The sequence below is a fragment of the Clytia hemisphaerica genome, unplaced genomic scaffold (genome assembly GCF_902728285.1).
Source record: "Clytia hemisphaerica strain Z4C2 unplaced genomic scaffold, Clytia hemisphaerica genome assembly, whole genome shotgun sequence".
Classification (NCBI taxonomy): Eukaryota; Metazoa; Cnidaria; class Hydrozoa; order Leptothecata; family Clytiidae; genus Clytia; species Clytia hemisphaerica.
The window spans coordinates 69,852-95,984 of record NW_027104030.1 but is presented as its reverse complement, the minus strand read 5'-3'; the positions used below and the strand labels follow the sequence as shown (position 1 = coordinate 95,984).

The 26,133-nt window shown below is 33.5% G+C and overlaps 2 protein-coding genes across 5 annotated transcripts in view; one reads left to right on the top strand and one right to left on the bottom strand.

Annotated features, from left to right (window-relative positions):
• Nucleotides 1-12,097, bottom strand: part of LOC136811662 (titin homolog) — a 47,720-nt gene extending 35,623 nt beyond the window's left edge. For all 4 annotated transcript variants that reach the window (XM_067068286.1, XM_067068288.1, XM_067068287.1 and 1 more), the window contains exons 1-20: nucleotides 11,953-12,097; nucleotides 11,651-11,710; nucleotides 11,340-11,408; nucleotides 10,994-11,047; nucleotides 10,261-10,329; nucleotides 9,915-9,968; nucleotides 9,184-9,252; nucleotides 8,941-8,988; nucleotides 8,392-8,439; nucleotides 7,242-7,286; nucleotides 5,889-5,957; nucleotides 5,543-5,596; nucleotides 4,813-4,881; nucleotides 4,570-4,617; nucleotides 4,153-4,200; nucleotides 3,968-3,988; nucleotides 3,618-3,680; nucleotides 3,189-3,424; nucleotides 1,351-1,972; nucleotides 575-662 (exon numbers count right to left, since the gene is read on the bottom strand). In XM_067068286.1, coding sequence (XP_066924387.1) covers nucleotides 575-662; nucleotides 1,351-1,972; nucleotides 3,189-3,424; nucleotides 3,618-3,680; nucleotides 3,968-3,988; nucleotides 4,153-4,200; nucleotides 4,570-4,617; nucleotides 4,813-4,881; nucleotides 5,543-5,596; nucleotides 5,889-5,957; nucleotides 7,242-7,286; nucleotides 8,392-8,439; nucleotides 8,941-8,988; nucleotides 9,184-9,252; nucleotides 9,915-9,968; nucleotides 10,261-10,329; nucleotides 10,994-11,047; nucleotides 11,340-11,408; nucleotides 11,651-11,710; nucleotides 11,953-12,073 — 1,955 coding nt within the window. In that variant the 5' untranslated portion in view covers nucleotides 12,074-12,097. The remainder of the gene's footprint in view (nucleotides 1-574; nucleotides 663-1,350; nucleotides 1,973-3,188; nucleotides 3,425-3,617; nucleotides 3,681-3,967; nucleotides 3,989-4,152; nucleotides 4,201-4,569; nucleotides 4,618-4,812; nucleotides 4,882-5,542; nucleotides 5,597-5,888; nucleotides 5,958-7,241; nucleotides 7,287-8,391; nucleotides 8,440-8,940; nucleotides 8,989-9,183; nucleotides 9,253-9,914; nucleotides 9,969-10,260; nucleotides 10,330-10,993; nucleotides 11,048-11,339; nucleotides 11,409-11,650; nucleotides 11,711-11,952) is intronic.
• Nucleotides 12,098-16,267: 4,170 nt separating this feature from the next.
• On the top strand, nucleotides 16,268-16,992 carry LOC136811657 (craniofacial development protein 2-like). The gene is made up of 2 exons (XM_067068280.1): nucleotides 16,268-16,405; nucleotides 16,495-16,992. The coding sequence occupies exons 1-2, from the start codon at nucleotides 16,268-16,270 to the stop codon at nucleotides 16,990-16,992; spliced, it is 636 nt and encodes a 211-aa protein (XP_066924381.1).
• The last annotated feature ends 9,141 nt before the right edge of the window (nucleotides 16,993-26,133 follow it).

Genomic DNA, 26,133 nt, shown 5'->3' with positions numbered 1-26,133 from the left:
TTCCCAGCAGTTCCCTAGAATAATTTTCCCTGATTTTTGGTTAAAAACACACCCTTTTTCCCTGACAAAAGTGCTGAACAAGGGTTGTTTTTCTCTGAAGATGAAAATAGACCTTTTTCCCCTGATCAAAAACGATAAATTTCAAATGTTGTAGTAGAAAAAATTGTTGCGCTCTTCAAATATAGGTACCCCTGTCAGCTTTACAATAGTCAAGTGTGATGATTTTAGTGAGTATTATGATTATTTGGAGGACCCACCATGATTGGGTCCCACAAGAAAAGTTTTGAAAAATAGAGATTCCAAGATTGACTAAAAAGCATCAAATTCAAGGCATTCTGGAACAAAATTCCCTGACTTTTCCCTGACTTCTGAGAAATTTTGGAAATTTTACAAATATTTCCTGACTTTTCCAGGGTTTCCCTGACTTTTTTCTAAAAACAGCACCTTTTCCAGGTTTTCCCTGACCGCTGGGAAGAGTTAATTTTTCCAGAAAAAGATATCTAAATGCACGTTTCGGACGAAACTTGAATTCTGAAGTAAATTGTGGGGAAAACAAAGGAGACACATCTGCTACCTTTCTCTTGCTTTGTGAAATGGTTTCAGTCTGTTATGGAATTCTTTTAGCTTGATCCTCAGCATTTCGATATCATGCCATGTCAATCCTGAATATAAAGAGAAACGCAAACTTCAAAATGAGAACCAATCCGTCAATTTGTAGTTTGTTGACTAGAAGAACCCGGTCTAAATCTTTGGTGGTCCTTCTGAATTTTCTTGTATGTTGTTTCCAGCAAAAAATAATACGATAGAACCTGGAGAAGGCTCCAAAAAAACTTACAGCAATGCTCCATTTAGGAGCTTTTTTAAATAACGTAAGAAATGTTCGAAATGAAGACGCAGCAGTGTAAAAAAGTGATGTCAATATTAAAAATTGAAAACGCAATCGAGTTCCACTTTAGACGCGCGACAATTCAATCGGTTTGTAAACAAAGTGGCGGTGTTTAAAATTTAGCTTAGAAATAAAAATCACTTTTATATGCACTTTATCTTTACTCTTAAGAAAATTTACACTATCCAGGAAAGAAATTCTGTATCTACGAGATATAATATACAAGTTAATAGTATAGCGCATAGAGGCTGTAAAATGATTTCTATTCAAAGCTGGAAACTGTCGTTAAATCCTACATAAATTGAGATATGTAAAATGGCCATTTCTTCAAAAGCTCATGCAAAAAGACCCTGGAATATTATTATATTTTGTTTAAATTGAAAATCTGGCGAAAATAATTGCTAGGTCTATCTCTGTCTAGTGGTTACATAAAATGGCTTTTCAACCCAAAAACTAAAGCATACCTATGTAAAGACGCCTTGATGATACGAAGTCTAGGAGAAGCTTTAGACTTGAAAGACGGCCCATGACAGTGGACGGCTTGAGATCTTTATTCGGGATGCCCTTTTTGCTATTCGCTTTGATCTTTAAGAATGCTGGGAGGAAGAAATTGTCTTCAAGTATAGCCAGATTGGCCAGCATGTTTGGAAGTAACGACAACTTTGGATCGACACATAGCCACACTTTTTCTAGATTGGATGCAGCTTGTTTAGCGCCATCCTCTGTTTTTATGAGAGATACCCATCTCAAAAAATCTGCCTTCAGATTGCGGAATGTCAGATATATAAAAGAGAATTTTTCCTTTTCGATTTTATAATTTCGCAGTTTTCTTTCTGTAAGCTTTTTGGAGTGTCGGATAATCGACAAATACCCTCCATAATCACCAGAGTCATCAGATTCCGAACTCGAAGATAGAGTTGATTCCTCATCATCATTGTTTTGTTTTCCAATAATGCTTATCTTTGGTTTTTCCGCTAAACGTTTTGTCAGCTTCTTTATGCACTTGACCTTCTTCAACTCATTTTGATGGGAGTTTTTTAAATGTTTTGAAAAACGCTCAACACATATGTTGCATTTCTTGCAAACCTATAAAAGAAATATGTATGTTAATTAGTCAAGTGCCCTATGAATATGACCTTCACTGAGGGTACCTTAATAGTACCATAAAACTATAAACTACTAAACATCCATAAATTCTTGTCTCTTTGTAGTCAGCTAGGCTAGCATCGTTACCGCCACATCTAAGTCTTAAAATGAGGCAGTAGACTGATTACATAGCCCCTACATAAAGTCTTTTCTATGTTTATGATCGTATTACACGCTTTTTTTATAAGAATCAGGGTGAAAATAGGCCAAATCGTAAGAATACCCCAAGAATACCTCCAGGGTGAGTTTCACAGAATTTGATAGGAATATATTAATTTTCCATTTTGTAAAAAGGTAGAAATAAAACTTTAGCTCCCAAATTTGCACTAAAAAGTCTCAAACTCTCAAAAAGGTCAATTTTCATTTTTGTATAAAGGTCACGTCTGAAAATGTAAGAATACGTTAAGAATATTTAACCCTCAATTTTGGCAATTTCATAAGAATACTTGACCCTCAGCCAAAGTACACTATTCTTATAAAAAAGCGTGTAATTTAGGAATTAAAGTACTCTTCAATGAGACAAACTTTGGATTTTAATTAAAGTACATTTCAAATTAGCTGACAGTAAATTTTCAATTTCGTATTGCTTTTGATAGATTTTGAATCAGATAGCGACTTTATACTTTTTGGAAAGACAAATCCGGAGTGGAATATTACGCGTATAAAATTTTTCTAAAATATTCAAAAACAAAGAAGAAAAACGAAGAAGAAAAATATCAGCTTTTTTTCTAGCAATGCTATAACCACCATTTTTGGACTTGAGAAACTTCAATCTTTGCCCATGTCAGCTGTGAAAAATTTTTTCGAAAAAAAACATTTCAGTCAAAAGATATTGGACACGAATTTCGGCAATTACGCTATACGCGCTCTAAACGAGTTCTATACGTTTTCGATACGCGAAGATCCGTATAGCACGCGTATAGAAATGGTACAACATTTGGAGACGGTCCCTAAGCGAAGGGTTCTTGTTATGTGGGTTGTCCGTAGATGGATTTAAATGTTATTTCAAAAAAAAAATAGTTTGGCTGGTGAAGAAAACCTATTTTCTGGTTTTAAAAATTAGAACAATAATAGCGACGAAATGGACCTCCCGATACAAATAAATTGCTCATATTATGCTCATCTTATTGAGAACATTTATCTTTAAAATCCTTACTTTTGGTTTGTAAGTCCCTGCTTTGCTGGAATTGCTAAGATATCGGAACATCTTTAACCGGCAGGATACTTCAAGCTTGGCCCTATTTTCAACCCAGGAGTGGACCGTCATTAGGTGGCGTTTTAGGTCCTTCTGGTCATAGGAACAATCCTGGAACGGACATTTGTAATTGTACTGTTTTTTGTTGGGTGTTAATGGATTTGCAACTCCAAAATAATTTATTATGTCTTCGGTAACTATGAGGAAAAATAGCTAGAAATCATTAGAAGCCCAGCAAAACAACTTTTAGAAATTAAAGAAATATGAAAAACAGCTTTGTACAAATTCAAGAAAAAAATTTATTTTTAATGTTTTTAATCAAAATCTTTGTTTTAGCATGTCAGGAAAAAAAATTTCATGTTATCCTGAAAACAAACAGCTCAAACATACCTTTACTACTGCACGGTTGATTTTCAACTTTTGGCTTCTTAACCTGATTGTCCTTTTTGTTTCCTTAAATAAGAGATAACGAATCGATTTTGGAAAAAAACAATCGTACACTTTTTGCAATAAAATAAATATATGCAATAAAAATACTATTTGATCAGAGAACAAATTTCAGATCTGTGGCTTTAAGACATTGAACATTAATTGTTGTGTGCACATTTATGTAATGCTTTGCTCTTGTTTTTCGGACAAATTCTAAATACTCTCCCCTAAACCAATATTCCTTAGAAAGTGGCTCGTAGGCTGTTTGTAAATCTACTCACCACTGTCAGTAGGGGAGATAGAAGGCTTACGTGATTCTGCTGATTCTTTCGCTAAAAAAGGAAATTAATTACAAATGCTATAAAAAAACAAAAGAAAATACAATAACCATAAAATATATGCAAATAAATGCACTAAAGCGGGATATATAATTGTAAAGGTAAAGAGTCTGTTAACACCAATCTGGCACAACTAAAATCCACTATGGAAGCTATACCTTTTCTTTTTCTTATGGACATCTTTCTTGGATTTCTGTGTTCGTTTGCTACGAGAGGAAATCATAAATTAAACTCTGAGCAGAAATAATAAAGAGAATTTGATCGATTGAATTTGATAAAAAATAACAATTCAGTAATCAACAACTTTAAAGTTGGTATAGAGGAAGCAATAAGCAACGATGCATTTTGTAAAAGTAAAGATTCTTTCATCCCTCCATTTACCTGACATGACTTATGTCACTACAAAAACTATTTTCGAAAACTGCGTTAAAAGGTTACCTAATGATTCGAACGATTATAATACGTTATAAGTTTTGTTTCGATCTAACACATCAATCATGGAGAAATGCACTCTACCCTCCCATACGTAGAAACAATTTCATCTTTTTTTGATCAGCCTTTATAAAATATGTAACCTTTTTTCTTGGATGACTGCTTTGTCACTTTCTTTTCTTCTTCGTGTTCTAAATGGACAAATCACAAATTTAATAATTGACGAAAAGAAAAATACACATGGAAAAGTTTAAAAATATAAAGACTGATGAATAATTCATCGACATTTAGAGAGATATTGATCGTCAAAATTAAGTGAATTAAGTTTATGGAAAAATAGATATTCCTTAGAAAATGGCTCAACACTTTACTCTACCACTACTCACCACTGTCATTAGAGGAAGAAATAGAGTCTTGATCTGTATCATGATAACGTTGTTCTGATGATTTGATTGCTAAAAATACAAAATTATTACATTAACATGCTCATCAGGAGAATTGACATCACCCTGAAAGCTAAAAACACCACCCAGAACAAAAACAGGGACTATTCTCCACCCTTCCCTCCTTCATTCATAAACGTTTTGGGCTGGTTAAGTCAACGTGACTAAATAAGGTTTTGCACAAAGTACTCCATAATTTTAATTAGTTTATTAGCCCTATTAATACCAAGCCGTTTTGGCTTCTTTATTCTAAAGGGGATGTAAACAACCACGCTATATAATTTCTGATATCAAGCTGTGCTATAATCATGAAAATTGGTACAGATTTTCTCTATCATAAAACAAAATTTGGGAGGACGTGGTGACATCATCGAAAGACTGATAACGTCATCATACAGTTTTTACTAGTCTTTGACATAATTAATCAATGCTGCTTACTAGTGAAATTTTCCAACATTGATGACGTAATATCAGATGATGTCATCATATTTAGATTTCTACAAATTTTCTTAAATTGGATTGTCAAAATATTATGTGTACAAATTTGAAATTGATTGGATAAGTCACAAAGTTATAGATTGTTTCAAAAGTTTTCTCCTGAGATATAGAGCTACCAACAGCGAAGGGGTCATTTAAGCTGCATAGTGCTAATAAGGTCAATACAAAAGATTACCTTTTGTCTTGTGAAACTGCTTTTTCTTTCGCGTTTCGTTGACTTTTCCGTCTTCTAAAAGAACAAATGACAAATTTAATTATAGACGGAAACAAAAGCCTACACGAAAGTTTTTTCGGTAAAAATATGAAGACTGATGAAATTTAGGTGCTTATCCACTTTCAGAGAAATATCAATACACCAAATCAAGTGTTTTAAGTTAGAGTAACAGTAATGCAATTCTTTGCAAATTTTATCTCTATAATAACAGTCCTGGAAATTACGATCTCTTCCCCGCTTCCGGAAAATACTATCCCGTAAACAAACATTCCTCAGAAAGTGGTTTGTCGGCTCGTCGTCAACTCACCACTGTCAGTAGTGGAAGAAAGAGAGTCTGCATCGGTATCACAATGACGTTTTTCTGCTGATACGGTCGCTAAAAATATAAGTTAATTGATGAAAATAAATTTGGACTGGGTACTGAGTTAGGGCCAATTTTCTCATCAGCGTATATTTCTTTTGACTTTTGTTCCTGATTATATAGACCTAAAGGGATTAGAATAAGTTGACAGCAAAATTTGGGTCATGGTGAGTTTTCCATCATGATGGATTTGCCATGAATGCCAAGCCTGATGACCTCGCGACCCCTTAGGCAGAAGTACAAAAGTTTTCACTTCAAACTTCAATATAAGCAAATATTTCATACTTATCAGTTCCTACTGTCATAATTTTGCCTTGGAAACCACTTTTACTCTCGTACTTTGAAGGAAAAGCAATGTCATAATGATAGATTTTTGACAAGTTGAGACTTAACCGAGTGTTTCAATAATGCTTGCAATTTTAAAAAAATTCAGAATTTTTATCCAATTTTGAGGGTCAATCTTAACATGTAAATTAGCCTAAAAAGTTTCAATACTATCCGATGCTGGGCCCGGTTGTTCAAAAGAGGATTAGCGGCGGATTAGATTAAATTTTGATTAAATTCTGATTAGCGCGGGTTTGCGCGGGGCCGTCGGTTGTTCGAAAAAGATTAGGATTAAATCTGGATTAAATCACGATTAAATAGGACAAATTCTAATCCTGCTCCGAGGCAGGATTAGCGCAGATTAGCAAGCCTTTTTCAACAAAAAAGACGAAGTCGCTGCATTGACGTGATACTTTTCAACGAAAATAGATTTTCGAATGTTTTCAAAACATTCGAAAAGTTACGTCAAGATTAAAAGCTTTGAAAACACAGGCAAAAGTCAAGGATTAGCTAATCTGACGTTCGAACATCAGAATTTAATCGCGCAGATTAACTAATCCAAGTTTAATTGAGATTAGCGCTAATCGGGAATTAATCTAATCCACTTTTGAACAACCGGGCCCTGGGTAGCAAAGTACTGTTTTAGCAGACCCGTAAATCCTGAACTTCCCAATCCCAAGCTAGACACTTGAAATTTTTGGATTTGAAGCTCTTCAGTTGTGTATTTAGGAAAAGCTATTTTTTAGGTTTGAAAGGTTTTTTTTCAAATCCAAAACATGATGGTGGCCCAAAAAATCTTTTATATGTCAAAATGCGAAAATTTTCAGTAAAATGGCCCTTTTCTCGGGCAAAATTCTCAAAAATCGCTTAAGATTTTGTCCTGAACTCTGAAATCACAGTGAGTTGAGTCTCAATTTGTCCAAAGTCTGTAGATATGGCATTTTTTCCCTGTAAAAACCCTGACGTAGGATATACCTTGTCTTTTTGTTTTAGGCTCCTTTCGACTTCCGTGTCCGTTTCCTACAAGAAGAATTCATAAATTAGACTCAGGGCAAAAATAATAAAGATTTGATAAGAAATAAGAATTTGGTAATCCGTAACTTTGCATATGTTTCTATGATGTTTCTAAGCTTTTCATTTCCAGCTTTAAGTCATTCGACATTTCTTAAAAATAAAAAATTTTAAGTGGTATGAAATTAAATTTCAGCATTTAGGCAGCTGAACTATTGTTCCCACATAGGACCAAAGAACTGTCTGGTATTTTATATTGCATCATATTAAAAAATGCAAATTTAAGTGATGTAAATAAATTAATCTTCAAATAACAAAGATCTAAGGGTCTTGAATCAACTCCAGCTCATTCAAGTTTTTAGTTGTCTTTTTCGTATTCCGATTAAAATTTTGAAGGCCCAAAGAAAAATAAATGCGGGATATATAATTGTAAAGGTAAAGAATGTTAATGCCAGGCGATCAACTAAAAAGAACTAACATCAAGGTTTGACAGGTTTCTAACGCGTCTTTCAAACTTTGGAAATACGGCTACAAAGCAAAATACAAACAGAATATTTGTACAAATTTATAAGTAAATGAAATACTTCAAAACAAATAATTTTAGAAACAGTAGCTCAAAAGTACAAGAAATAGGTAAACTATTGCAAAGAGATACAAGAATGGAGACAAGTTTATAAGAGAAATACAAGAAATGCAATAATAACAAATATCAAACTTACTAAAAATACTGTCCACAAACACCACATGAACTCACTACAGCTTACATAACAACGCACTGACAAACACATTACTTTACTGAACATTTATAACATAACATTGAATGATAGAGAACTATCACGGGAATAACAATGATTAATAGAGTACAATAATAAAATACTTTACAATTCCCAATACAGTTGACATAAACGAATACACATGGGACATTTAGTAATAATAATTAAGTGACAATTATAAACGTTTTACATACAAAATACATTTTAATATGGATGTACAAACAAACGCTACAGGAAAAAAGATAAATCAAATAAACATAAAATTACAAGCCTGACCGGCCATAACAAAGAGTCTGGTGACACCAAACTGTCACAACTACAATCCACGATGTAAGATATACCTTTTCTTTTTCTTATGGACTTCTTTCTTGGATTTCCGTGTTCGTTTGCTACGAGAGGAAATAAATAAAAATTAAACTCTGAGCAGAGATAATGAAGAGAATTTGATCGATAGAATTTGATAAGAAGTAACAATTCATTATAGTCCGTTCACTCTAACTTGGTTAATGACTAATGACTTTCAAGTGGAATTATTTTCTTTCAACTATCAAAAACAATAGAAATTGAGTGTTTGTAAAAAAGTCATTAACCAAGTTAGACTGAACGGACTATAATTAACAACGTTAAAATTGGTATAGAGGAAGCAATAAGCAACTATGCAAATTGTAAAAGTAAAGATTCTTTCAACCCCATTTACCTGACATGACTTATGTCACAACAAAAACTATTTTTGAAAACTGCGTTAAAAGGTTACCTAATGATTCGAACGATTATAATACGTTGTAAGTTTTGTTTCGATCTAACACATCAATCATGAAGAAATGCATTCTACCCTCCAATATGGAGAAACATTTTCATCTTTTTTTATAAAGCTTTATAAAATATGTAACCTTTTGTCTTGGATGACTGCTTTGTCACTTTCTTTTCTTCTCCGTGTTCTAAATGGACAAATCACAAATTTAATAATTGACGAAAACAAAATTACACATGGAAAAGTTTAAAAATATAAAGACTGACGAATGATTCTTTGACATTTAGAGAGATATCGATATTCCAAATTAAGTGTATTAAGTTTAAGGAAAAATAGATATTCCTTAGAAAATGGCTCAACACTTTACTCTACCACTACTCACCACTGTCATTAGAGGAAGAAAGAGAGTCTTGATCTGTATCATGATAACGTTGTTCTGATGATTTGATTGCTAAAAATACAAAATTATTACATTAACATGCTCATCAGGAGAATTGACATCACCCTGAAAGCTAAAAACGCCATCCAGAACAAAAACAGGGACTATTCTCCACCCTTCCCTCCTTCATTCATAAATATTTTGGGCTGGTTAAGTCAACGTGACTAAATAAGGTTTTGCACAAAGTACTCCATAATCTTAATCAGTTTATTAGCCCTATTAATACCAAGCCGTTTTGGCTTCTTTATTCTAAAGGGGATGTAAACAACCACGCTATATAATTTCTGATATCAAGCTGTGCTATAATCATGAAAATTGGTACAGATTTTTCTCTATCATAAAACAAAATTTGGGAGGACGTGGTGACGTCATCGAAAGACTGATAACGTCATCATACAGTTTTTACTAGTCTTTGACATAATTAATTAATGCTGCTTACTAGTGAAATTTTCCAACATTGATGACGTAATATCAGATGATGTCATCATATTTAGATTTCTACAAATTTTCTTAAATTGGATTGTCAAAATATTATGTGTACAAATTTGAAATTGATTGGATAAGTCACAAAGTTATAGATTGTTTCAAAAGTTTTCTCCTGAGATATAGAGCTACCAACAGCGAAGGGGTCATTTAAGCTGCATAGTGCTAATAAGGTTAATACAAAAGATTACCTTTTGTCTTGTGAAACTGCTTTTTCTTTCGCGTTTCGTTGACTTTTCCGTCTTCTAAAAGAACAAATGACAAATTTAATTATAGACGGAAACAAAAGCCTACACGGAAGTTTTTTCGTTAAAAATATGAAGACTGATGCAATTTAGGTGCTTATCCACTTTCAGAGAAATATCAATACACCAAATTAAGTGTTTTAAGTTAGAGTAACAGTAATGCAATTCTTTGCAAACTTTATCTCTATAATAACAGTCCTGGAAATTACGATCTCTTCCCCTCTTTCGGAAAGCACTATCCCGTAAACAAACATTCCTTAAAAAGTGGTTTGTTGGCTCGTCGTCAACTCACCATTGTCAGTAGTGGAAGAAAGAGAGTCTGCATCGGTATCATGATAACGTTGTTCTGATGATTTGATTGCTAAAAAAACAAAATTATTACATTAACATGCTCATCAGGAGAATTGACATCACCCTGAAAGCTAAAAACGCCATCCAGAACAAAAACAGGGACTATTCTCCACCCTTCCCTCCTTCATTCATAAACATTTTGGGCTGGTTAAGTCAACGTGACTAAATAAGGTTTTGCACAAAGTTCTCCATAATTTTTAATCAGTTTATTAGCCGTATTAATACCAAGCCTTTTTGGCTTCTTTATTCTCAAAAGGGTGTAAAAAACCACGCCTTATAATTTCTGATATCAAGCTGTGCTATGTTCGTGAAAATTGGTACAGATTTTCTCTATCATAAAACGAAATTTGGGGGGACGCGTTGACGTCATCGAAAAACTAATGACGTCATTATACAGTTTTCACTAGTCTTTGACATAACTAATTAAATAATGCTGCTTACTAGTGAAATTTTCCAAAATTGATGACGTAATATCAGATGATGTCATCATACTTAGATTTGTACAAATTTTCTTAATTGGATTGTCAATATATTATGTATACAAATTTGAAATCGATTGGATAAGTCACAAAGTTTCAGATTGTTTCAAAAATCTTCTCAGAGATATAGAGCTACCAACAGCACAGGGGTCATTTAAACCCCAAAGTGCTGATAAGGTTAATACAAAAGAATACCTTTTGTCTTGTGAAACTGCTTTTTCTTTCGCGTTTCGTTGACTTTTCCGTCTTCTAAAAGAACAAATGACAAATTTAATTATAGACGGAAACAAAAGCCCACACGGAAGCTTTTTCGTTAAAAATATGAAGACTGTTGAAATTTAGGTGCTTATCCACTTTCAGAGAAATATCAATACACCAAATCAAGTGTTTTAAGTTAGAGTAACAGTAATGCAATTCTTTGCAAATTTTGTCTCTATAATAACAGTCCTGGAAATTACGATCTCTTCCCCTCTTTCGGAAAGTACTATCCCCTAAACAAACATTCCTTAAAAAGTGGCTCGTCGGCTCGTCGTCTACTCACCATTGTCAGTAGAGGAAGAAAGAGAGTCTGCATCGGTATCACGATGACGTTTTTCTTCTGATACGGTTGCTAAAATAGAAGTTAATTGATGAAAAAAACTTACATTCAAGTTTTCAGTTGTCTTTTTCGAATTCTGATTAAAATTTTGAAGGCCCAAAGAAAAAGTTCACAATTCCAAAAATCAGAGATCATGGCAAGTATAAAATTTTATAAAACTGAGTCATGATATGGAAATATACCTTTCAGTTGGCATATCTCAATGAAAAATGTTCCAATATAAAATTTTAGAATGACAAAATCTAATCATTTACCACTTCCAGAAGAAGGAGACGAAGGAGAATAATCGGAGTCTTTGCTGTTGTCCGAAACTTCTGAAAAATAAGGATTGAAAGATTAAATTAAGTATCATAAGATACCTGTCCAAATCTTCTATCGGAAAGAAACACAAAACATGTGTTGGACAGTAAAATGCCTGTTTTAAACATATAAAGTCTCCTTTTCAGTGTCTTTATAACTTTCCCCGTTGGTTACGTCACATCCGAGAATTTAATCGTGTCTAACATATTGCACAATGAAGAATTTTCTCCCTTTTATAAGGATATGTAAAAGTTACCTTGAAGTTTGGCTCTTTTTTTTAGCTTGACGTTTGGTGTCCTGAGATGGTGACATTTTGAGCATAACTGTCGAAGATTTTTAATTTCGCACTTTTTACCACATTTTATACAATTATCCATTGCTATACTTTTTCATTTTCGACTAAATTGAAATGTATGAAGATGATATAGATCAAAATAATAATGATAATAATAATAATACCAAATAGGAAACTCTCGGCGAGGTTAGATTACCCTAGTCCAGGTTGGGGGCTTATAATACGTTAAAAACTTGCTCTCCCAAAATTCAATTATTTTTTTTGGTATTGATTGATGGATGAAGTCATCGATATCTTTTATGTTTAATGACGTCATCAATAATTTTTAAATACTTTTTTATATTTATATTTTACATACTTTGAAGAATATGTCGACAAAATTCTAAAGGGTTTTGATGAACAGAACAGGAACTATGGCATAATTCCAAACGCGGGCCAAAAATCCCCCTTGCATTTCAGAAATAAAAAAGGGCACCTTGACTAGGGTTAAAACGGGTTAAAATGGATGGGTTCCGTGGGGATATTTAATACTACTAAGTAACTGTTTAGGAGGTCCATTCCAGAAAAAACGAACTGGCGTCGGAGCAGAATAAAACGAACGCAGTGAGGTCCATTCAAGTGCCGACGGAAGTCCATTTTTTCACGAATTGAACGACTAAGTAGTTTCTTAGTAATTTATTTTCCGATTGAGCATTTTTTCTTGCCATATTTCGACTTTTCTTATCAACCGGTCCATTTGACGTCAAATGGACCGGCTCTTAGCCAATCAGAATGCGTTACTTAGCTCAGTCGGATGATAAAAAATATATAAAATCAATATTTTCTCAAATTTTATACGCTAAATCGATACAAAACTTGTAAACATTGCTTCCCCATAAAAAATATTCGATATGTAAATAAATTTCTTACTTTAAGAGAAGTAAAATAAAACACCCTAAAGTAGCGGTAAATATGCACTACCACAAGTTTTTACCTCTGGATAAAAAACAAACTTTAGCTTCATACTACTAAGTAACTGTTTAGGAGGTCCATTCGGGAAAAAATGAAATGACGTCGGAGCAGAATGGAACGAACGCATTGAGGTCCATTCAAGTGCCGACAGAAGTCCATTTTTTCACGAATTGAACGACTAAGCAGTTTCTTAATAATTTATCATCCGATTGAGTATTTTTTCTAACCATATTTCGACTTTTCTTGCAACCGGTCCATTCGACGTCAAATGGACCGGCTCTTAGCCAATCAGAATGCTTTACTTAGCTCAGTCAGATAATAAAAAAAATTATAAAATCAACATTTTTCAAATTTTATGCGCTAAGTCGATACAAAACTTGTAAAGATTGCTTCTCCATAAAAAATATGCAATATATAAACAAATTCCTTACTTTAAGAGAAGTAAAATAAAAAACCCTAAAGTAGCTTTAAATATGCCCTATCAAAAGTTTTGAGTAATGATAAAAACAGAAAAATGCTTCTTTAGGAATTTTCGTCACATTGACATCACTTCATCAGCTATAACTTACAAAAGAATGAGCTTAATTTTAGGGTACTTAATGTTATTTTTTAAAGATTAAGGCTTTCGTAAAATCAATAGTTTAATAATCGAACTCATAATAAGTCATAATAAGATGTTTATTACTTTCCTGCTAAATAAAAATAGAAATACGAATAAACCCTCAGTAAACAACTTTTAACAATAGATTGAGAGTGGGGCAGCTGCAGATGGTGAGCTTGTGCTCATTTGAATAAAATAGAAAATCACAGGATTATCAGTAAAAATGTTATCGTGTAACACCGGTTAACATTTTATGAGTGATATTTAAATTTGGTTATTTTTAGAAATTTTATGAAAATGTTAAGGGAATACTATGTTACTGTCTATCATGGCAGAAAATGTAATTAACGGTGTCAAAACATAAGGTGTTGGAAAATAAATAACCATCTTGAAAATTACAAATTCCATCCAAATCGAAGGAATGTCTCAGTAAAAGATAAATAGCGAATGTTGAACAATCAAGACAAAGTTTTTTTTCCAAAAATAATCACCTCAGAGGCAGTGGAAGAAACTGTGGAAGATAGTCAACATACCACTGATATTATACTAATGATTCTCCTTTTTTTAATGAACAAGAAGCTGAGCTGTCCAATCTATACCCAATAATGGAAGAAAATATAAGCAAAAAATTATCTTTTCATTTAAATTCAAATCATTATTTCATATCATAGATGACATCTTCACCTTTTCTTATTTGGAAGAAAACCTACTTATCCGCAAAGTGTGACAGTGGTAAATGGGTTGATATCTTTAAGAAATACAAATCGAAGAATTAATCATTAAAACAATGATAGAGATGTCAAAAGATTTATTTATTTACTTATATATTTTATTTAACGGTATATTAAAACCCATGTAGAAGTCGCGACAACGATAATAGGCATGATTTAAAAGAAGCACAGAGCTTGAAGGCGAATATACTTGAAATAGTAAAAGAGCGTATAGATTGTTTTGCTTGATTTCCCTTGAGCAACCGCAGTGATTGGAATCCAACATTTACAGAGTCGCTTCTAGAATCTTTCGGCAACTAAATGAATTTATGTTTGATTCAAATGTAATGCGTCTACCTTATCCTGCAGGAATTAGAGTTTTTACTAATCAGCAAAAAATACGGCACAGCAGTAGTACAATAACTGTTTTAACATTTAAAAAATGAATATGTTTGCACATTTTGGAATATGTTGTGGAAAATTTTTCGAATCAAAAAAAATTGATTCCAAAATCTTTCGTTAACATTTTCATCAATAGATTTCTGTTGTTAAAAAGTTAATCCCCTCAATAAACAACTTTTAACAATAGATTGGGAGTGAGGCAGCTGCGGATGGTGAGCTTGTGCTCATTTGAATAAAATAGAAAATCACAGGATTATCAGTAAAAATGTTATCGTGTAACACCAGTTAACATTTTATGAGTGATATTTAAATTTGGTTATTTTTAGAAATTTTATGAAAATGTTAAGGGAATACTGTGTTACTGTCTATCATGGCCTTAATGCTAGGGAAAAAATTCAACAAACTGGAGCAAAATGAAATGAGAAAGTTTTAAGTAAAATGAAACCACGTACAGCAACTACAAATACCATAAACATAAACATATATTTTTGTGCATCTTAAATTCATTGATCCATGATAATAAATATTCTTATAGCTGAAAATATAAACTTAAATTATAAATTATAAACACATTCTTTTAGTAAGAAAATTTCCTAACTGATTTTGCAAAATTATTATAAGAAATTATTGTTAAGGGGAACTTGTTTTGGCGACTCCATCATATAGAAATTCTTAAAGCGAATTTTGACTTTCTTTATCTTTTCATCTCTATTTTACCTTTCAAATGACAACGATGAGAAAAAGGGGAAAAAGAATAATATTCACTGAATAAAAAGAAAAGATCATCATTACAGGAGTCAGAAATTTTATTATTGGCAATCGGGTCAAGATACTGGTAAAGTGGTAACTATTCATAATGGTCATCCTTGAATTTGTAGCAAAGTAGCATATGAATAGTAAGAATACAGCACCCATGCTCAGTCTTGAAAGAAAAAAGGAAATATGAGACAGAAAAGATTATTCTTCCAGGCTTTATGTCAAACTTTTTCAATTGATTTTGTTAACTTTCTTTTCTAATTTGGTCATCAAAATTCAAATGGAACGTTTTGAACATTTGTGAACGTACAAAAACACAGAATCGAACTTCCTTCCAGTTTCAAATGGTTTATTTTCAACTTTTGAACGACACAATTTTGACTTAATTCAAACAATAGATATTTGTTGAACAAAACCAATTCAATCTAATAATTCTGTTGGTAATTAAGTACAACAATTTATCTTTAAAATTTTTACTAACTTCGTTTCCAATTGCTTGGCCTATATTATTGTGATGAAGGGCGCTGTTGAAAGCCAATACACTGCCCAAGAATGTCTCCTTCCCCGATAACCTGATAAATATATCTATGGTTTCACCAACACCGATTTTTCTTAAGTGAAACACTTAAACAATCATTGAAATCAGTTCACATCATAAAATGATGTCGACGTCGCGTTTTGTTTTAATTATTATTCCAGTTGATTTATTACTATCTGGACCCATTCCTTATTCCATATCCATCATATCCTGGAAATAAAACACTTGTCCACCACCATTAGTACAACATCCCATCGTCGTCTCTAAAAGTAACCCGTCAGAAGCAGTCCATGTCAATGAAACGACACAAAAGACGTAATGATAGCACACTCGTGTATGTTGACCATGACCAACACATGTTGGTTTTCACAAGACTTGCCAAACAAGCTTGCGCGAAGCAGTGGTCGGCGTGAAAGAGACACGAAAGTGCACATTGAGCAAGAAGTTGTGCACGAGGTAACTTTTTTTTATTTTAGTATTTTCTATTCGCTCAAATAAAAGACGAAAATGTCAAATACGAAATATATTGGTCAGGATATTCACAGAAACGTATCCGTGGGGTTGGAATAGCGATTAAAGTAGATGAAGATATTCTCATCGAAGTGATTGTTAACGTTGATGCTCGAATTATTGTCGCCGACATCAACGTAAAAGGATGCTCACTACGTATAATTAATTGCTATGCTCCAACCGAAGACTCTAGCGAAAATAGTAAAAGCTCGTTTTATTCTACCCTTAAAAAACAACTAAAAGTAGAAACCCCTCAAAAAGTTCTATGTATTGGAGACTTCAACGCGACCACATCGGCAGCTTGGTACACCTCGCCACTTAGAGAAAACGTAATCATCAATGACGCCGAAGTTAACGACAACGGAGAACGATTCAACGAATTTTTCACCGAATCAAAATTATCCGTCATGAACACTTGGTTCACCCATAAAAAATGCCGAAAGATAACCTGGCATTCACCTGATGGAAAAACGACCTATGTAAAAGGATTGAATAGCAGCTTATTAGATGCAAGCACTCTTCGTCAAGAATAAGAATACGACGGGATGGATATCGCAGCTGATGGATATCAAAACAACTGCCATTGAAAGGAAACCCGTAAGGATGAAGTTTTCCGAAATTGAAGAGGAAAATGTAATTAACGGTGTCAAAACATAAGGTGTTGGAAAATAAATAAACATCTTGAAAATTACAAATTCCATCCAAATCGAAGGAATGTCTCAGTAAAAGATAAATAGCGAATGTTGAACAATCAAGACAAAGTTTTTTTTCCAAAAATAATCACCTCAGAGGCAGTGGAAGAAACTGTGGAAGATAGTCAACATACCACTGATATTATACTAATGATTGTCCTCTTTTTAATGAACAAGAAGCTGAGCTGTCCAATCTATACTCAATAATGGAAGAAAACATAAGCAAAAAAATATCTTTTCATTTAAATTCAAATCATTATTTCATATCATAGATGACATCTTCACCTTGTCTTATTTGGAAGAAAACCTACTTATCCACAAAGTGTGACAGTGGTAAATGGGTTGATATCTTTAAGAAATACAAATCGAAGAATTAATCATTAAAACAATGATAGAGATGTCAAAAGATTTATTTATTTACTTATTTATTTTACTTAACGGTATATCAAAACCCATGTAGAAGTCGCGGCAACGATAATAGGCATGATTTAAAAGAAGCACAGAGCTTGAAGGCGGATAATCTTGAAATAGTAAAAGAGCGTATAGATTGTTTTGCTTGATTTCCCTTGAGCAACCGCAGTGATTGGAATCCAACATTTACAGAGTCGCTTCTAGGATCTTTCGGTAACTAAATGAATTTATGTTTGATTCAAATGTTATGCGTCTACCTTATCTGGCAGGAATTATAGTTTTTAGAATATACGGCACAGCAGTAGTACAATAACTGTTTTTTTTCACTTTTCTAATCCGAAAAAGACACTAGATTGAACGCAGAAAAAAAAGATGGAATTGAACAATAGAAGATGACATTGAAGATAAACGATGTTGGCAAAACATGCAAAATTTGGCTACATTGCACATTGACCATGATGATACAATCTAACCTCGACAGTTAATTGAATATCCATTTTCTGAAACAATCAAGCTTAGGATTTACTCAAAATCTTTGAAAATTAGAAAAAAGAACTGGTTAATCTAGCGCGAAGCAGAAACTGTTGCAAGTTTCAAAGAAGAACTGTTATCTGAATGGGAGGATGAACTCGACAAATTGTAAATTTTAAAAAGTAAATTTGTTTCACAGAGGTCGATCTTACCTCGACAGTTAATTGAAAATCCATTTTCTGAAACAATCAAGCTTAGGATTTACTCAAAATCTTTAAAAATTACAAAAAAAAACTGGTTAATCTAGCGCAAAGCAGAAACTGTTATAATAATTAAAGTCAGTAAAGGGATTATTACCCGAGTTTGACGTTTTATGTGTGTAGGAACCTTGTTAATTCACGATGGTAAATTCTTCCTTTCCCCTGTGTTTTTGCTTGGAAAGATTGACGCAAACATTGCATTGCACAAAAATTGACGTTACACCCGGTCTATACCGTGGAATATAAATTACTCTGACGTCACTTTGATCTATATGATTTGCGCAAATCTAATGACGTAATTTTGTTTATATCGAGTATTTCCCTCTCACTCGGGTAATAATACTTATTATTAATATTACTTTTCGTTGTTTGTTTTTTACAGTATGCAATATTAACACAATACTACTAACAAAAAGAAAAAAAAAGTAATGGAAGATGCTAAGGTTGGCTACGATGTTGAATTTGTCAACGAAGAACTGAAAATGACTTGTGCAATTTGTTTGTATGTCTTGAGGGAACCAATGCAAGGTGAATTATGTGGTCACAGGTTCTGTAAAAGCTGCATCTTTGGCTTGAGAAAGGTGTACGTTTCCATTCATATTTTTTTTTGTTAAATTTTCTTTTTAATCTTTTAAAGTTAAAATAATGGTACCAACTGTTACCTCAGATACCGTAATATTGTAATTTTTTGTAAAAGAAAATTGTGGCAGCGTTGTGATTTTGTTAACTACACACAGTACTATAAAGACATTGTAAAAGCTGGTCTAAGAGAACCCCTGATAGGAATCGTTTTTTTTTTTGTGCTGCTCAAATGACATTTCGAAGACCAATAGACAAGAAGAAAAGTCAGGAAAGTTTAGACTCAAAGGAAGAGCAAAATAATGGAACAGAGTAGAACTAGAAGGCTCGATGCATGTGCAGTCAGATGATCTAGCGCGACAGCACCAAATTCGTAATCTTATTATAGATCATGATATCTAGTTGGAAAATATACGGAAAATACCAAGATCAACATCCCGTTTGGAAATTCTCAGAGTTAAAATATTAAATGAAAGAAATATGGCTCAGGTTATTGGGCAAAGATATTAAAATAATCCTTGTCTTTCCAAACGAAAAAATGCATCAATCAAAGACAAATATCGGACAATGAAGACACAAAGAAAAGTTTGAAGAAAGACCAATTATTTAAGACTTTCAAAAACCAAGTTGATGTCGGCTCTAAACCAGCCAAGTTAACACGATCACCGAGTGAAAGATCGCATCAAGTATCTTACCAAGAATATTCAGATATCGAAATAAGAATTGAGAATTATATCAGATCAATATTATATAAAAGGGGTTGCGTCCACTCTGTTTGCATGGCAAAGAAATACATAGCCCTCGAAGTATCATACAACGATTCAGACAAACCGAAAGTAGTCAAGGCATCGAAATCGCCTCAATGACTACTTTAGGATCGAATGTTTAATCAACCTCAAGTGGTCATGTTTTGTGTCAATTCTCCCATTTAAACCAATAACGGTTAAGAATTGGAAGGAAGGTAGTGGGTATTAGTTCGAAAAGTTCCGATCCACTAGATTAACATCCGTCACTGTGTTGACTTGATAAGTATTCAGAGCTTTTTAAATAAAAATTGTCTTTTACTTGCAGAGGACACGACGTTACCATCCCCTTCTACTCGACTTCCTTCGACTGAAGAACATGAAAAAAATGATGTACCGTCACGAGGCCTTTCTGATCAGTTCGAGGGTAAGTGATGTTACTTTAAAATTGATTCTGTCAACAAATTTTCATTAGCGTTATTAAAACCCCTTTGTATACACAATCTTAGTCTGAGCAGTCCCCATACTTTCCATTCACTTAATCCGATCTCTTAATTTGTAGTCTTTTGGAATATTTTAAGCTAAATTTTGAACCGTTGATATTTCAAATCAATCTTCCATAGCATCTGAAATGTCCGAGGAGGACATGAAGAGTTGTGACACTGCATTGAAAGAAACTACCATTGAAACCTTCGATCAACACTGGCCCCAGATAAAAAGAGCTTTGGTCAAAATAATAGAGAACAAAACATTCTCATGGCGACATAATCTTTTCCATCGCAAATCAACACAAACATACGAGATTGACGGTAAAGCAATAACCAAAAAAGATATTGGCTTTCACGTAAATTGTACGTTTCTTTATTGCTTTATTATGTCATTAATTTCAAACAAAGTTCTTGGGTTTCAAAATTGATTTCTATGGTATTTTGGCTACATGTCGTTTTGTACCAGTACTTAAAACTCTTTTGTTTACTTTCATTTACTTTACTAAATAGCTGTTTTTAAATTATCAAATTACAGCAGATCTAAGATTTGGAAATCAATTTTTCTTTTGTTTTCTTTCATTCAGATTCTTTGCCTCAGAATGTGATCAGCCGTATGAATGAAACAGTAAAAGACCATTTTATCAAAATACATTTTGCATATTAAATGGATGTGCTGGAGCCGTTGACGTACAAATTCCTCTTAATGTTGTGATTTGGTCTTACGACACAGCAAGCCGAGTATTTCTATAGAAACATACGTATGTACACTTTTTCATTACAAGAAGATGTAGTGATTTATTTGATGAGAACTGTTATTCGCATCTTGTGATGCAATCAAAGAGAATAGTCTACGCAGATGTCAAACACGTGAAAAAGGGTCTATGTGGCTAGATAAGCTTCTCTAAATCATCGGGCTTATGACTAAAAAGTTTGATTTTCAGGCGTTTTCAGTTGATGACGTCATCAAAACAGGAAAAACACGATTTCTCGAGATTGGAAAGGAGTTTGGAGATGGTTGACCCCTCATTGGATCTGGAATTATATGGAGAATAAGTAGAGTTAAAAGTGGGTAGAAAGAGACTTTCAAAAATAGATATATTCGAACTGAGGCATTTTGGGTCCGATGACGTCATCAAAACCTGAAAATTACAATATCCCGTGTTTGAGAAGGATTTAAGCAATAGATGACCTCATTGGATCAGAAATCGGAAATCACCAAGAGAATATCTTGTATAAATGAAAGAAGAATTTTAGTTAGGTAAAAAATTTATTACCCTTCAGATGATGTCATTCAGGGCCCAATTCACGTCACAAAGCATGAAAAACGATTTTTTGAGTTTTGAACAGTTTTAAGCTTTCGTTTTTTCGTTTTTTGACATAAATCAAATTTTATTACCCTCTCCACCATCCAAAGGGCTTTATCGTGCGTAAGCAACACCTACTCGGCGGGTACGACGCCGGGTACCGGCTAGTTTTTGAACGAATAGAAGTAAGGATAATTTATACTGAGTTTGCTTCAAGGCTTCTATTACGCTGTGAGGGTACATTAGGAATATATGTATTTACGATGTGAGTAAGTATTTTATATTTTCTACGCTGTGAGGGTGCAGCAAGTATTTTATATTTTTTATGCTGTGAGGGTGCAGCCAGAGTTATATATTTTATGCTGTGAGGCTGCAGCAGGAATTTATGTATTTTTACGCTGTTAGGGTGCAGCAGGAATTTATTGTATTTTACGCTGTGAGGGTGTAGCAAGAATTTATGTATTTTTACGTTGTGAGGGTGCAGCAGGAATTTATTGTATTTTAAGCTGTGAGGGTGCAGCAAGAATTTATGAATGATGCTGTGAGGGTGCAGCAAGAGATAACAATGCGAAGGTGCATTGAGTATTATTTTCAGTAGAAAGTTTCTATGTAAATAAAGACTAGCTCCTTTAAGGCACTTATCAAAACGAAAACCTAAGTCGAGTATAATGAACGGATTTTTCGAGGCCCTTACAGTTTCCTCTACGACAGCTCAGCAAAAATTTTGAGACAGCCTGGGCACCCAATTTTGACCACCGGGGTCGAGAGGTTTTTGTCCGGAGGGGGGGACTTCAATCCGTTTGTTAAGTCAGTAATATATCGTCTTCTATAAAAAGCTAAAGTAGTGAATTTGATATGAACTAAAAAGAAGTGCCTAAGAGGAAAAATTATTTTAATAACGGTTATTGTTGTAAAGAAGTATATATTTATTCGATCTTGACAGATCCCACATGCATAATCAAAGGAAAGTGGTTGATATTGATCAAAATAAAAGGTTTGCATTTTATGAAAACGAATATAGTGCGATTCTTTTCAAAGAAAAGGTGTGTATTTTTGTCAAAGAAAAGTCGTGTCAATTTTTAAGGAAAGTGGTGTTATTTTCAAGGAAAATAGTGTAATTTTATTCGGAAAGTAGCAACATTTTTTAAAGTAGGGTAATTTTTAAAGGATAGTAGTGTTTTTGGAAAGTAGGTTATTTTGTGGAAAATTTTTATGGAAAGTACGGTAAATTTTTAAAGAAAATCAGGAGAATTTTTGACGAAAAGTAGGGTAATTTCTAAAGGGAAGTAGTGTTTTTGGAAAGTAGGGTATTTCTGTGGCAAATTTCTATGGAAAGAAGAGTAATTTATTAAAGAAAAGTAGGAGAATTTTTAAAGAAAAGTAGGGTAATTTTTAAAGGGAAGTTGTATTTTTGGAAAGTAGGTTATTTCTGTGGCAAATTTTTATGGAAAGTAAGGTAAATTTTTAAAGAAAATTAGGAGAATTTTTAAAGAAAAGTAGAGTAATTTTTAAAGGGAAGTAGTATTTTTGGAAGGTAGTGTATATCTTCGGAAAGTTTTTATGGAAAGTAGGGTATTTTTTGACGAAAAGTAGGGTAAATTTTAAAGGGAAGTAGAGTAATTTTTTTATGGAAAGTAGTGTTTTTATCAAGGTTTATAATTTCGTAGATACGTTATTTTTTGTAAGTAATCACGTTCCAGGTTGCCACGGGCTTATTTCCCACGAGAGCCTTGAAACGGTTAATACTAAACTAAATAAAGGGGTACAAGTCTGTCTCACGAATTATCTAGTTTTCACTTTTCTTAATTTCCTTAGTTTTTGCCTTCAAAGCCTTAACTACTTGCGTTATTTTGCCAATTTGTTTTGACCAAGATTGTACCATTATGAATTCCATTCAATCATGTTTCTTCAAAAGAAACAAACAAGAAACCCGTTCAAAACGAGGAAAGATTCATACCTAATCAATCATCAAAGCCTGGCATAACTCAAAACTCCAAAAAATGCACAGAAACAATGATAAAAACCTCTAAGAAAGATGACGATGATTGGATGAAAAAAATGCAGAATTTCGATGCTCAATATTCCAAGAACGGTATCAACGTAATAAGAAAATAGCAGTGAGATTTATGGACCGCATGATTCAAAACGACGCTCAAACCCCAAAAATTGGCTGAAAGACGGTCGCTATTACTATTGAAACCCTCAAATGGTAAGGAGCAATAAGAAATGAAAATACAAGTGAATCATATTTCAATATTGAAAAGCCACCAAAAGATGTAATGAAGGAAGCTGTAGACGGAGCAAATACCGATCAAAAGAGGCGCAATAATGAAAAACAATCACGGTTGAAAATTGAAATTTACTTTGAAGCTAATCCACTGTTTGTTAAATTGACAACGTTTACACAGGTCCCCCAAAAAATGTGAAGTGCTTCTCGCCCCTCCCTTTGTGAAAAAAATTAAGAAAGAAGAAAGAAGCGAAGGCAACATAAATACTGTGTTTTAACCCAAATGTAGTGGGTCAAAACCTGAAAAATACCTCCAACCTTTACACCCTTTAAAATCATACATCATTTCTTTGAACATTTGGGGTGTTCTAGTACCTCTGCAACCACGAAAATACGAAACAAGCGTCTTGACGGAAGATGTTGAAAAACACAAAGAAAAAAACTGTCGAATAAAGAAGTTCTACGCTTTCTTATGATAGTGATATAATATTGTCTTACATGTCTCACGTGGTGAGTCAAGTTGATGCATGATATAGGGTTACCAGATCTTTGGCAGAAACAAAGTTTCACAAGAGAAATTTCAAAGACAAACAAAGTTACAGCAACTTCTAAAAAAGTTCAGCAAAGCGAGCGCCAGTTAATTTAGCGCGCGAAAAAGAGTCAACATGGCGTCAAACGAGGACCAAGTTTTAAATTCATGGGTTTTAGAAAGAGTTGCGCATAAACCATGTCAAGTTTACATTGAATCATGTTACTCATGTTTAGCCAGATATATATCGATATGGGAAAGTAAATAAATTGAATATTTTTGGTCAGATCATTCGAATTTCAATAGATTCCAATGCGCCATGGGGTCATTTTAAAGGCGATTCGTAAAATTGTCGAACAAGTGGGTTGTCGAACAAATGGGCGTCCAATTGATCGACACCCCACTTGTTCGACACATCACTTGTTCGACAATGTATAGTTGTTCGACACCCAAGGAGTTGCGTATCTCTAAAGTTCAAAAAATGTACATGGGGAGGCCAGACGGGGAATTTTAGCCCTAAATAGGGAGGGGTAAAATGCTGTCGGACTCTATGAAATTTTTTTGTGTCCACGAAAGTAAATTAAAAGAAACGATGTAAATTCCATGACCTATGGTCTATTTTATTCTAATAAAGTTAAAATACATTGACAAAGAAATTTTCCTTTAGATTTTATCATCAACAGAAAATGAAGACAACAACAATCTTCAGTCAGACTTGAAAAATCTTGTAAAATAATTCTTTAAACTGAAGTAATTGCATACTTACATCCTTGAGTGAATATCTAGAGATGTTCTTTTCACTTTCTTAAAATTTTAACTTTCCTCCCCAGGTATTTCGCAGAGACTTAAACTTATACTTAATACTAAGACTTAAACAGAGAGCTTCAACTTCAGGGCAGTCTGGAGATGTCAAGAGTCGTTCAGATTCGGCTGAAAATTTCGACTCAACTTGGAATATCAATGTTATAACCGGGCCTACAAATCATTTAAAAAATACTGAAGTTGAGGCCCGTACGTTGCGCACGTTCGACCATTGTCACCTTTGAGGGTGAAATTGGGAAAGATTTTTCGTTCTACAGCGTCCTAATTTTATAAAAAAATCATATTTAACAGAGTCCACTTTTCATACTCCATCGGCGCGGTTCCGTCGGCCGTTATGGTCAGTCCCCCTTCAGAGTTTACCCCTGATTGAATGAGATCATATTCGAATCAATATGATAAACAATGTCACTCCAGGGTAAGCCGACAGACATTTCTTCTTCACAAAGTTTAAATTTTCAGAATCTTGAATAATAGTCTAACAGAACATGTATAACATGTCGTCGTTTTGCTGGTTATATCAGGCAGAAACTGATATATTATGCATGGTAAATATAAAAATTCCCAATGGTCAGAGCCCTTAAATAAAATAAAATAAAATAAAATGAAATTGCTGGTCCAATTTCATTGATACTCAGTGATTCTGACTTAGGAAATTGGATCTTCAAAGATAAAGATACGGATTACTTGGGTTCAAATTGCATGCACCTCACGGATAAGCTTGGTTATATACGCTTTCATAAAGAAACTTGAATCCTCGAAAGATCCTGTAGAGGCGTTTTTGGATGACTATGTTACGGAAGGAAACCCTACGAAGGAACAGTTGTATACTGCACTTCTGGTAATTCGTAGTCCAGACGCTGCAAAGGTGGTTATGGGTGAGCTGAATAGTTTTGTATTGAAATCCCAGGGTGTTACGAATCGAGTCACATTTGTATATTATTTTTAAGATTCGATTTCTGTTTTAATTTGAATATTTATTTTCGTTCTCCAACAATCAAATAATTGTAATGGTACCGATCATAAAATGGATGCGAATGTGATATTATTTGTTTTCTAAACACCTTTGGTTACGTCAAGTTTATTTAATGAAGATTTTAAAAGTTCTCGTGGTTTTCTTTGTCAATCACAAATATGTTAGTAAAAGAAAG

Excerpts from the sequence above, each read along its gene's own strand:
- LOC136811657 (XM_067068280.1), top strand. The coding sequence starts at position 16,268 with ATGATAGCACACTCGTGTATGTTGACCATGACCAACACATGTTGGTTT. Across the intron at positions 16,406-16,494 it reads AGCAAGAAGTTGTGCACGAG|AAACGTATCCGTGGGGTTGG; the intron begins GTAACTTTTTTT and ends GGATATTCACAG.